The 12,137-nt window shown below is 47.2% G+C and overlaps 1 protein-coding gene across 2 annotated transcripts in view; it reads right to left on the bottom strand.

Moving 5' to 3' along the window:
- GALNS (galactosamine (N-acetyl)-6-sulfatase) overlaps positions 1–12,137 on the bottom strand; it is a 42,250-nt gene that overhangs the window by 20,017 nt on the left and 10,096 nt on the right. For both annotated transcript variants that reach the window (XM_066327443.1, XM_066327445.1), the window contains 3 exons: positions 11,788–11,891; positions 5,665–5,801; positions 3,087–3,189 (listed from right to left, as the gene is read on the bottom strand). In XM_066327443.1, coding sequence (XP_066183540.1) covers positions 3,087–3,189; positions 5,665–5,801; positions 11,788–11,891 — 344 coding nt within the window. The remainder of the gene's footprint in view (positions 1–3,086; positions 3,190–5,664; positions 5,802–11,787; positions 11,892–12,137) is intronic.

Raw genomic sequence — 12,137 nt, 5'->3', positions numbered from 1 at the left:
GACGACAAGATTTCCTGACAGGAGTCAGACTGGAAAAAAAAAAAAAAAAACACACAAGAAACCAAACCTGCTTGGGGGTTAAAAAGAAACAAACAAAACCTGGGAAGAACAGAACAGCACAATTCATCTGTGTGTCAGATGACAAGTCCTAATCCCAGGCCATAAGGCAGAGGATGCAGACCAGTAAGGGCATGTTGCTGTCATGGGACTGGAGGATGACTGTAAACCTGTGTGCTGCCTGCATGGGATGTTTCCAGAGTCAATATTCCGAGTGCCAGATGGAGAGGAGCCTTCAGAGCCCTGTTCTGCTTTGCTGGGCTGTGCTTTCTGCAGGCTGTCTCTCCCTGGTACATTTTTATTTGTGTGTACATCCTTTATGACTGAACCAACTCACACCCCAGTCAAACACGACTTTCCAGGTGAGGGGCCACATCCTCCCTCACCATCCTGGTCATCCCAGACAGACCCAGGACAGGCAGCAGCTCCCCATTTCCCAGTATCAGCGTGAAAATGGCTGCTTTAATGAGATCATTTCATCTGAAAGTCGAACAAAAATGTGGATTAAACTCAGGGCAAGTTTTCTGTATCGGTGATTTTCCACAGTCAATTACCAAGGGAATTTGGAAAGTGAAAGGAGGGCTGGCTAAACTCTGTCAAAATCATAAAATATTCACCTACCCATAAAACAAACCTCAAAAAAAAAAAAAAAAAAAAAGTGCAGGCAGCTGTTTTGCCACATCTGGCCAACTTCAGCTCTCTTTCCAAAGGATGACAGGAAAACTGCATATTCCAGCTCTGAGTGGGGACCTTCACACAGAGTTTCAGATCTGGAAGTCTCACTGGATTCACAACGAGGAAAGACCTCTAAAGGCCATACAATTAACAAATCCTCATTAGCTGCAGTTCTACTGGGATGGCAAATCAACCTTATTGAACAAACAGGCCAACAGTCAGAATTCCAAATGCCACAGATGTGCACGGATTTATAGTTGTTTCTCAAATGGAATTAGCAAACAAAGTGGCCTTTTTGATTCCAGAGTCCAATATCAACACAGCTGGGAAGGCCAGTCCCTGAAAGGGAACTGTGTTGTAAGGTGAGCTCAGAAACTCCTCCAGCAGGGCTGGGGACTGTGGAACTGCTCTGCATTCTGATTTATTTCTATTTTTAAACTTGCGAGGTTTGTAATTAATGGCTCGAGGACATGAGGAGAATTGGAACAAATCTCAGCCTCAGCTTCCTCTGCATGTTGTTAATGGCTGCTCTGGCCACTAATGTGCTCCAATTTTCCCCACATCAAGCTCATGTGATCCAAGCTGCAGGAAAGAGAGTGGATTTGTAATCGTCTCTCTGATGTACAGGATAATTGCTGACTTTTATCAGACAGCAGTTAAACAAAGACTTGGAAAGAAATAAATATTCCTTAATTGCAGCACTGCCACTGCTCACAGTGGGAGAGCCTCTGGAAGGAGTAGCTGGTCCCCATTATCACTGTTCCACACTCAGACACGGAGGAATGAATTGAGTTCCATGCAGGGAGTTATTTATTTCCCAACTGGAAGTGTGGGTACGTGCTTTTATCACCACGGAGGGCAAGAATTCCTGTGGGAATTTGCCACGCTCTTGGGAAGAGCAGGGGGCCACCCCTACACTCAAACACACAGACAGAGGAACCTCCAGTTCCTCCCACCCAGGGAAAACCCTCCACGGGTGATAAACAGGCTTTACTCACACACAAAACAAATGAATGATCTCATTTTATCTGTGTGGAATGAGCACGGAGACAGAGTATAAAATACATTTCTAGAGCCAACTTTCCTTTGCTCCTTGCTCCCTGTAAAACAAGCTTTGACTCCTGAAGCACTGCAGCCTGAAAAAAAAGACACATTTACAGCCCTGAATGGAAATGACTCCCTTGGAGCTGACACTTCCTTCTACCCCCAGGACATCCCAGTGAAAGAATCCCTGCACTTTTATATCCACAAATGTCACCAGCGCTTAGTTCTGCACCTGTGACGCCTCGAGGACCTTCCATAAGTTAAAAAACCAAAAAAACAAAACCAAACAAAAAGGCAGAGAAAAAGAAATCATGCAAACAATCCCTCCCCAAGCCCAGGCTGCTGTCAGGATCGCTGAGAGCTGGCCCTTCATGCTCTGGGTTCCTGTCTGAAGGTATCTGCAGCAAGGCACACGTGTGAAGCTGCCACTCAGCCAATGCCCCAGAGTTTAGAGCCAAGAAAGACACAAAAAGAAAAGCAAATTATCATAGTGCTTAACATCTAACTGTGAGGAGATCAGCCAGGAAATAAATGAAATGAATTAAATGTTATACATAGTGGGATGTGGGCTCACAAAAGTGCTGATAACAGATAAAACACGATTATTTTGCTCTTTTCAACCACTGCTGTATTTTCCACCGTGCCTTTTCCCACAGCTTTCCTTTGAAAGCATCACAAACCCAACAAACTGATCCCAGCCCCATTTCAGCAGTTCAGGGCAGCAGGTGTTTTGTGGCAGGGACGTGGAGACACGTGGCACTGTGGCACCAGGCTCCAGACTTCCCCAGAATCACAGAACACCCCGGGTTGGAAAGGACCCACAAGGATCAGGGGAGTCCAAGCACAGGGGAACATCTAAAAGCTCAAAATTCAGCAGGAAAGGTGTAATATTAATTTGGATTAAGTGCTGCTTAAAGGGAGCACCCCTCAGAACAACTTGGAATTTGCTCATTTTCCTCCCTTTGTCCTCTGATTTCAGGAGAGGAGGGTTTTTCAGGGTTTTTAGGATCATCAAATTCGTTCAGTTGGAATATCCTCTATGATCACCGAGTCCAATTGTTCCCCCAGCACTGCCAAGGCCACCACTGACCCATGTCCCCAAGTGCCACATCCATGTGGCTGTTAAACAGGAGTGACTGGGACTCCATCTCCTCCCTGGGCAGCTGGACAGCCCTTTTGGGGCAGAAACATTCCTGATATCCAACAGGAGCCTGCACAGCAGCTCTGAGGAGACTCAAGCATGGTGACATCCCCCAGTTTAAAGGGTGTCTGTCCCCAGGTGACTCCAGGACAGGTCCCTGTGCCATTACCTTGCTGTGCTCCTCCCAGGAGTTGCTCCAGGTCCAGTAGTGAGCTTTGTAAAGCCCAGCTCTCACTGCCATCAGCTCGTTGCCACGATAATAGAAAATGGGCCTGGAAGGAGAGCAGAGCTGCATGAGAAACACCAAGAGCCCGGGCCCAGCCTCCTGATAAGGGCCACAAACCCCTTAATGGCATCCCACTTCCCATGTGGATATCAGGCAGGAACAGGCTGCCTCCTAATAGTCTCCTCTGCAAGGTTTTCAATTAACATTTCTTAAAGTGTTCATCAAGTTGAGAGCTCACACGGTGCAAGAATGAAACATTATCCAGCTTGGCTGCCAGTGATTGTTAATCCTTGAACTCTCAGCCCCTGGGATTTCCTCTGGAGCGTGGCAGTTTCCATGTCAAACAGCTCTCAAGTGCCTGGCTGGGAGGGAAAAGTGGGATTCATGAGCTGTGGGATGCTCAGGCTCCTGTCCCCAGCTCTGCCAGGGAGCTGGCAGTGTCACACAGGCACAGGGTGGCCGGGAGGACACCAGATGCTGGCGTGTTCTGGATGACATCTCTGAGAAACTCCACATGGAAAAACCTGGCAGCCAGACACGCCGTGGTTTGAATTCCTCTCCGTTTTTTTCTCCCCCCCTCCAAACCTCACTTTGCAGCATGTAAACACGCTGCTAAAGCTGCATTTGTTCCCAGAGGTTTCCCTAATTAATAATTCATCCAGGAAATGCATCTCGCTCGCTGCATCTGGGCTGTTCCCTGGGCATCCCAGCAATGTTCCTGATGGTTTTCCCAATAAAACACTCCTGGTTTTGGGGGGGTTTTTTTTGGAGGGAACAGCACAAAATTTTACTGGAAGGGATTATCTGCAGGAGAAGGGGTTGATTTGTTGGTGCAGCTCCTCTCTCCAGCTCTGCTGGGCTGCTGACAGGGCACGAGGGTTGTCACTGTCAGGGGAAACCTTTGTCTTTCTTTCGCAGATGCCACTCCAAAAACGACTCACTCTGGTGATGCCACCTGGAAAAACCCGGCCCTAAATGCGAGGTGAAATTTAAATATCCCTGTCTGAATGACAGGAGCGGCCTCAGAGCTCTTGTAGCCTCACAGTAACAATGAGCCTTCCCTCCTTTGTCACCAAGAGCTGCCACCAGCAACAAAGGGAAAACAACTTTGTCACCAGGAACAAAGGGAAAACAACTCGGTCCCCAGGAAGAAGGGGAAGCTGCTCTCAGAAAAGCCCATTCCTGCATCCTTAACACACGTGGAAGTGAAATAAAGGCAGCAACAGAGACCTGCCAAAATACAGCACCCGATCTAAATCAGTGCCATCAACAAAACCTCCCAAAAATATTCCACACAGCACTCCAGTCTCCTTTTCCTTGCCATCAACAGCCAGTATGTGACCAGTTATTATGTGTCCTCCTGACTGAAGGTTTTAGGTTTCTTCTTTTTAAAAAAATACATTTTCTGTTTTTGAGGAAGATTCCAGCTTGTACTCAATATTCTGATGTAAATTATTTCTTTTTCCCCTCCAATCACTTTTTCCTTTTTAAGTTGAAAACAACACAACAACTCCATCTCCTTGAAAGTTTTTGGGGGCTGAGAAAACTTTGTCCTGGTCATGTCTTGGGGAAAAAAAAAAAAAAAAAAAAAGGAAGGAAAAAAGCCACAATGTGCTTTGAGTGACTGTTATTATAACACAAACCAGGGCTTGGGTGACTGCACTGAAATTCCCTTTTTTTAAAACAACAAAGAAACTTTCCAAACTTCCAGAGGATGGGCCAGGCTGTGTTTGAGGAACCTGCAAGGCTCCTGTCAGGTAACACTCAGGTGTGCTCCTTGCTTAACAGGCACAAAAGGAATTTCACAGCACCAAGGCTCTCATCCAGCAAGGAAGACAACTCCAAAAATGTTTTCCATGCTTAAGTTTCCTTGCTATCTCCCAAAGAATATGACTACAGTCACATTTCCCAGGCTGCCAAATTCCTCAGCAAAATCCCAACTCCAAGACCTCTCTTGACCTCTGACACTTCCAATAAAATATTTGTTGGCAGGATTTGCTGCCAGATCTTGGTGCCTGTGCCCAAGAGCTGACAGTACATAAAGACTCCAGGTCTTTCACCCAAATCTATCCCTGCAGAAGCATTCCCAGATCCAGGACCTTGGGAAGAGGATTTTTCCAGGTGTTTCCAGGTCCTCTGCAGCAGGACAAGGACCCAGCACACTCTGGGCAGCTTTTGCAGCGATAAATAATGGATTTTCCCTTAGCCAGGCTCCAGTTCTCAGGCTTTTATCTCCCCTCCTGCCATATGTTGTTCCAGGGATCCCTGCTAACCCTGTGACATTTTCATCTGTCCCCAGACTCCAGTGTATGGCAACATGCCACATGTCAGGAATTCCCACCTCAGCTTGTTCCAGCGGAGCAGGAGCGCAGTGGGAAGCTCTGCTGCTGCAGCCATTCACTTCACATTAAATACTTGTGAGCTGGTGTTAAAAGAAAAAAAAAAAAAAACCCAAAACAACAAACCCATCCCTAAATTTAGCATCCCTTCAGGCAGGAGCAGGGCTGGGATAATCACTGACCTGTCAATTAGCTTGCCCTGCAGGATGACAGGTAAAAGGTCGATGCCATCAATCTGTCTGTCACTGGGAGGCTGCAGACCCGCCAGGGAGAGGCTGGTGCTGAACAGATCCATCACATTGCCCAGCTGATGGCTGACCTGCAGCAAAAAACAAGAAAAAAAAATCGACAGAAATACATTTGCAATGAGCCCTTCAGGAAAATCTATATGGAAAGAGGTTCTCTCCAAAGCTCCCTGAAAACCTTTACACTGCTGCAGTCACCAGAAACTCCTCTGAAAACAATAAAGCAAAAGAAACAATCCCTATTTCTCCACTTCCAGGGAGAATTTCTATCTGATTCTTTTTTTTTTTTTTTTTTCTTTCTCCATTTTCCTCTCCCTCTCCTCACTCTGTGTATCCCTTTTCCAGGAGTGTGTTGTCACAGGGCTCAACTTAATTTAGTAAATTCCAGCTCATTTGTGGATTGAAAAATCAGCACTTACACCAAGGGGAAAAAAAAGTCCTTGATTTGTTCCTTCTCCAGGTCATCTCTGGAGTGCAGAATACCCTGAGAGAGTTCCCAGAAAGCACAGGGATAGATGGATAATAACAAAAAGAGCCTGATGACTTCATCTGCAAACAATTTCCAACAATTCAAGAACTGTAAAGTTGTGGTATTTTTAGTTCATATTTTAATAAGGGAGAAAAACATCTGGGTTTGGCTTCAATGGAGATGTGCAAGGGCTGTTTTTGGGGGTTTTTTTTCCCTTTTTCCTTACTTGGAAGCCACACTCATCTCTCTACTCTGAATTATTTATATTTTAAAACCCTACAAAGTGTGTTCTGCCTGATTCTTTCTGAGTCTTTGCTCCCTCCCCGATTGTGGGTGTTTAATTAGTCAGTGACACACTCAATTAAAGCAGATGCTGCCAGATCAGGAGCACCAGGATGCAGCAGCACAAGATGTGACAGGAAAAGAACATTTTCAGTCACAGCACTTGTTGGGAAACAAGAAACCATTGGATACAACCCCACAGCTGTGAGTACCAAAGCACTTTCTGCCTAAAATCCAAGTCCAATTCCAACAGAACAATGTTGGGACTATCAAAGACCTTTTACTTCTGATTCCTTTTCCTTACAGACAGACCCCCAGCCTCTGAGCTCACACAAATTATTTAAACGCAACAAATGATGACATGACAAATGAATTTTTGTGAGATGCTGGCTCAAAAATAAAGGAAAAAATGGGATACTAAACCTTGTATTAAGAGGCTGGGCTGAACAAAGTGAACACAAAGGAAGAATTAAGAAATTTAAAAAAAAAAAGAGAACTGGAGAAAGCAACATGCAGGGGTCTAATTACAAGTTTAACATTACAATATCACATTACTTGATTACAGTCATTTCAATTTTTAATGGCTTTCATTCATCAGGAGGTGTTGGCAGGAACACATCTTATTAAAGCTGCATGCAAGAATCCTGCCACAACTCCTTGGGAGGAAACAAAGTGCAAAGCTTGAGGCACAAGAGGAAAGCCAGCCGTGGAAATCCCTGGGAAAGCAGCTGGATCAGCTGACCCACACCAACGGGTCCTGAGCCCTGGAGTTCAGGATTTATCCATGGCCACTGCCTGGGAAAGGTCCTGCTCAGCCTGGCCCCGGGGACAGGCACAAAGGGAGATGTTTCCCAGAGAAGCTGTGGCTGCCCCAGCTCTGGAAGTGCTCAAGGCCAGCTTGGACAACGTTTATTCCTTGTTTTAGTGCCGTTATTTTCCTCTCCTGAAATGATTTTAATCATCCCACCTCCCAGAGCACAGGATGGTGCCCAGGCATGGATGGGATGTCTCCTGAGGGAACTGCACATCCCCTCTGGGCACAGAGCAAAGCTCTGCCTCAGGTGGGAACTTCCTGGGACCAGTTCCTGCCCATCCCTCCTGTGCCATGGCTGGGACCTGAGAGCAGAGTCTGAGCCCTGCTCTGTCCCCTCCCTGCAGCTGGACGTGGCTGAGGTCCCCTCTGAGCCCTGTCCCTGTAGCTGGACGTGGCTGAGGTCCCCTCTGAGCCCTGTCCCTGCAGCTGGACATGGCTGAGGTCCCCTCTGAGCCCTGTCCCTGCAGCTGGACGTGGCTGAGGTCCCCTCTGAGCCCTGTCCCTGTAGCTGGACGTGGCTGAGGTCCCCTGTGAGCCCTGTCCCTGTAGCTGGACGTGGCTGAGGTCCCCTCTGAGCCCTGTCCCTGCAGCTGGACATGGCTGAGGTCCCCTCTGAGCCCTGTCCCTGTAGCTGGACGTGGCTGAGGTCCCCTCTGAGCCCTGTCCCCCCCAGGGCTGGGCAGCCCCAGCTCCCCAGGGCTGAAGTTCCCAGCCCTTGGCTCATTCCCTCAGAGCAGCTCTGGCCCCTCCTGCTCCCACAGCCACCCCAGGAGACAGCCCCTGGCTGAGCCCTTTTGTAATCAGAGCTCTCACAATTTCTCCATCTAATCCAAAAGTCACTTTTGCTGCCGTGGCTCCGTCCCAGCGCCTCAATCTTTTGATAAGAGGCAATGGCTGACCCCAGGCTCGTGCCTTTAATGTCACCTCATTTATCCAGAGCGTGGGGACAATCCTGGGGGGCCACCACCACGCTCCCCTTGTCCTGGCCCTTATTAACCAGCACCAGATGTAGATGACTCTCTTTAATCATCCAATTACGTTTCTGGTCTCAGACAACATTTTTGCCGTGAAGCAGAGAAAACTTCTTAAGGAAATTAAATGCCCATGCCACAGCCACTTGGATTTATCTGTGCTCTGCAGCACCACATTGAAGAAGGAAAAAAAAAAAAAAAAAAAAAAAAAAAAAGGTTAATATTTCTATAAAACTTTGAAGTATTTTCAGAGAAAAAATAAAAAATTACCATTTTTCTCCTGTCAACAGGGCTCTTTCATTCTAGTTGCCTTTCCCTTTTATTTATTTCTTTTTTTTTTTTTTTTCCCTCAAGAAAAGAAAAAGAAAAATCCAGAGAGGGCAACAGCCCAGAGAAAATAAATAATATATAAACGGAGGGAGATCAGATATTGCTGTATCAGTGAGGAACAGGCGGTATTACGCACGTAAGGACGGATTTTTTTCCCCCCTCCTTCCCCCCCCCCTTTCTTTTTAATAAACTCTCAGTATCCACACAACGTCTTTAAGAAAATGAAATCCTTTTGCTGTGGGCCACGGCGCTGGAAGAAATAGTCCCCAGCGCTGTTATCAGCTCTTTCAAGCTTTAACTCTGAATCAAAGGCGACAATTAATAAAGTCGCCCCCGCCAGGAATGGAAAGGAGGAAAGCTAAATATTTGAAACTGGGTGAACAAATGTCAGGGTGTTTTTAAATAAAATCCTTTTACAGTTATCACAGCGAGCAGACCTGATATCCCTGTCTAATTCAATTTCAATTTGCGCCCCATGGGAGATAGGGAAGAAAAGGTTGCAATGCTGTCTTTGGGTTGATATGTTCTTTTCTCCTTCAGGAAGCAGGCACGAGAGAGGAAAGGGAGGAGGGCGAGGGGAGAGAGGAGGAGGATTCAAATACCAATAGAATATGATTTTTTTTTTTTTCCCCCAGCTGGATCCTTCCAGAAGGCAGATGTGATGCGGGGAATGTTGAAACGCTGATTTGTGGTGAATTCACCTGGAAAACGGAGCCGAGCAGGGAAGTGCACTGAGGCTGTTTGGGTGGGAATAAATATTCCTGGTGGGGAAGCAGAACTCACTGAGTGTTGATGCCAAGAGCAACACACACTCCTGAGGCATCTTTCCCCTCCAAAAACCTGCAAAGCAGCCAACTGCACCAATTATCCCGAGCTCCACGGAGAGCTGGCAGGTGCTGCCACCCTGCCCCCTCACTCCTTGTGTTTAGATCGAGGTGCTCCTTTATTCCAGCACATGAATGTACTCTTTTTAATAAAAACTAAACCCTCCCCAGCCTTACGTATTAATAAAATTATTAACAAACTGCCAAGTGGAATCACGGAATGGTTTGGGTGGGAATGACCACAAAGCTCATCCAGTGCCACCTCTGCCATGGGCAGGGACACCTTCCACTGTCCCAGGCTGCTCCAAGCCCAATCCAGCCCTGGACACTTCCAGGGATCCAGGGCCAGCCTCAGCTTCTCTGGGCACCCTGTGCCAGGGCTTCAGCACCCTCACAAGGAGGAATTCCTGCCCAATATCTCACCTAACCCTTCCCTCTGACAGTGAGAGGCCATTCCCCCTTGTCCTGGCACTACCTGCCTGTATAAAAAGTCCCTTTCCCTCCTTTTCCCAAGGCACTGGAAGGCTGCAGTGAGGTCTCCCTGCAGCATTCCCATCAGCAGATGGAGCTTTTCACACAATAACTGGATTTCACTGGCCAGAGACACAAACTCTCCTTGCCTGGCTGCAGTTGTTCCACCTGAAACAGCTCCTGGCCCTTCCCTTGCTCCTCAAATGGAAAGAAACAACCACTGCCCTGGGAGCAAACCCTGCACAGGAAGGACTTGACCCCCTCAGCTTTGTGCTGAAGTTCAGATCTCCCAAGCCTTTGTTTCCTTCAGCTCTGCAAAAGAAGGAGCAAGGAGCAAACTTTGAAGCCATTTCCCACATTTTCCAGCTACTTGGAGTGCACAGGCCTGGGGCTGAGCAGAGAAAACTCATCCACAGGATGGTGAAGCTACAGCAAAGTACAGGAAAAAAAAAAAAAAAAAAAAGCCAAAGATGTAGTGGTGGACAAGAGTCTCTCACCTGTGGTCAGGGCTGCTGAGGAGCAGTGCTGGAGCCTCGAAGGCAAGAACACAAGCAGAAAACACAGGTGAGTTTCTATCACAGTTACTGAGCAGCAGCAGCAGCAGCAGAGAAGGAGGATTTGAAGTTCAGCACCTGCTTCAGGGTGATAGTGGCACGGTGGAGGAGTGCAGCCCCAAATCTGGGAGCTCCAGGCAGAGCTCAGCTGCCCAGCCCACCCTGCACACACACAGCTCTGCACAGCAATGCCTCTTCCCAGGAATTCCCAAAAACTACCCGGGAGAGGGGTCCTAGCCAGGCAGAAAAGAAGCAGGAACAAGGATTTCTCTCTCCTCCTGTTCTTAATTATCCTCAGAGTTACTACAATGGAAAGAATTTTTAAATTTGGGCATTTTCTCGTCCCCATTTATAATGCATGTTTACTTTTAGCACATTATTTAGTTTGGACCCAGCAAACAAAACACTCAGCTGCAGTTTCATGTTCTCCTTTGCTAGCCCAGGGCTGTTGTACTTGGCTTGCAAAGGCTTTATGGAAATGTTTAAATTTAAAACAAAAAGACTGTTTTCATTTCAAATTAGAAAAATAATAAACCACCCTTGGTAGGTTCGGTGAACTCTCGAAAAATAATGAAAGCAAATCACCCTCCTGCCCTCAGCTGCAGATCTGAGCTGCCTCATGGTCCCTCCTAAATGTAAATGAGAAATTATCATTAGCCTGCCTCAATTAAAGCACCCCAACGGAACGCAACTTCCACCAATGTTTTATTTATGACCAGTTTGCAGGCTGGAGCACGGTGCCCAGTTAATGAAGGATCACTTTGTGCAGGGCTCAGAGATGCTCACCAGGGGGAAGGGGCTGTGCTGTCCCCGTGATCCTGCAGCAGGATTGATTGCAGCCTTCTGTAATGAGAACTGGGACAAGGGGGGCTGGCAGTGCCACTGGGGGGTTATTTGGGAGTGATCATATCTGCTTTTGTGTACAGGCAGCACAGAGCAATAACGTGGTGCCTAAAACCTTCCTGAGTGGAACTTTTATCAAGCACCAAAGTGAGAGATGTGAGGGTCAAACCACTCGGTAGCTCAGGGCGCAGAAGAGTGTGGGGAACAAAATTCCTGCTCTTTACACTCCAATTTGTTCCAACACACGAGAAACATCGAGGCCCAAAAGAGCAAAGGGTTTAAAAAGAGCAGGAAGACAAGAGCAGAGCAGTGTGCTCACAGCCAAGTTGAGCACTGGACCCTCTAAACGCAAATTTGCATTAAAATGTCCCCATTGTCTGGGGCAGCAGCAGCTCCTTATTCACACAAACACCTGGATTTGAGGAAAGTGTGATAAAAAAATGCTCTTCACTCCTTGCAGTGCCCCCGGGGCTGCTGAGAAGTGCCCCAGGCAGAGACTCACCCCTCCTGCAGGGATGTGGCCGGGCCACCAGGCGATGGCAGGTTCCCTCATGCCACCCTCGAAGGTGGTTTGTTTGCCACACAGGAAAGGTCCATTGCTTCCTCCTGGGGACAGAAAAGCAGCATTTCAAAAGGGCACTGTCACCCAGGCTTGGTTTGAAATTAATTCTTATTTCTGCATGGATGCTTCTTCAAACAACACAGCCGGAGTTGGGTTTTTTTGTCATTATTTCCTTGTTTGTTGTGTTGTGTTTTTGTTGGGTTTTTTTTTTTTTTTCAATATCCACTTGTGATGGAATTTTAGGAGCGTCTTTTCAGCACAGGGAGAAAGTGACAGTTAAACACACCTTG

Source organism: Sylvia atricapilla, chromosome 12 (genome assembly GCF_009819655.1).
Source record: "Sylvia atricapilla isolate bSylAtr1 chromosome 12, bSylAtr1.pri, whole genome shotgun sequence".
Classification (NCBI taxonomy): domain Eukaryota; kingdom Metazoa; phylum Chordata; class Aves; order Passeriformes; family Sylviidae; genus Sylvia; species Sylvia atricapilla.
The sequence above is the reverse complement of the archived record's forward strand: the minus strand, read 5'-3'. Positions and strand labels throughout refer to the sequence as shown.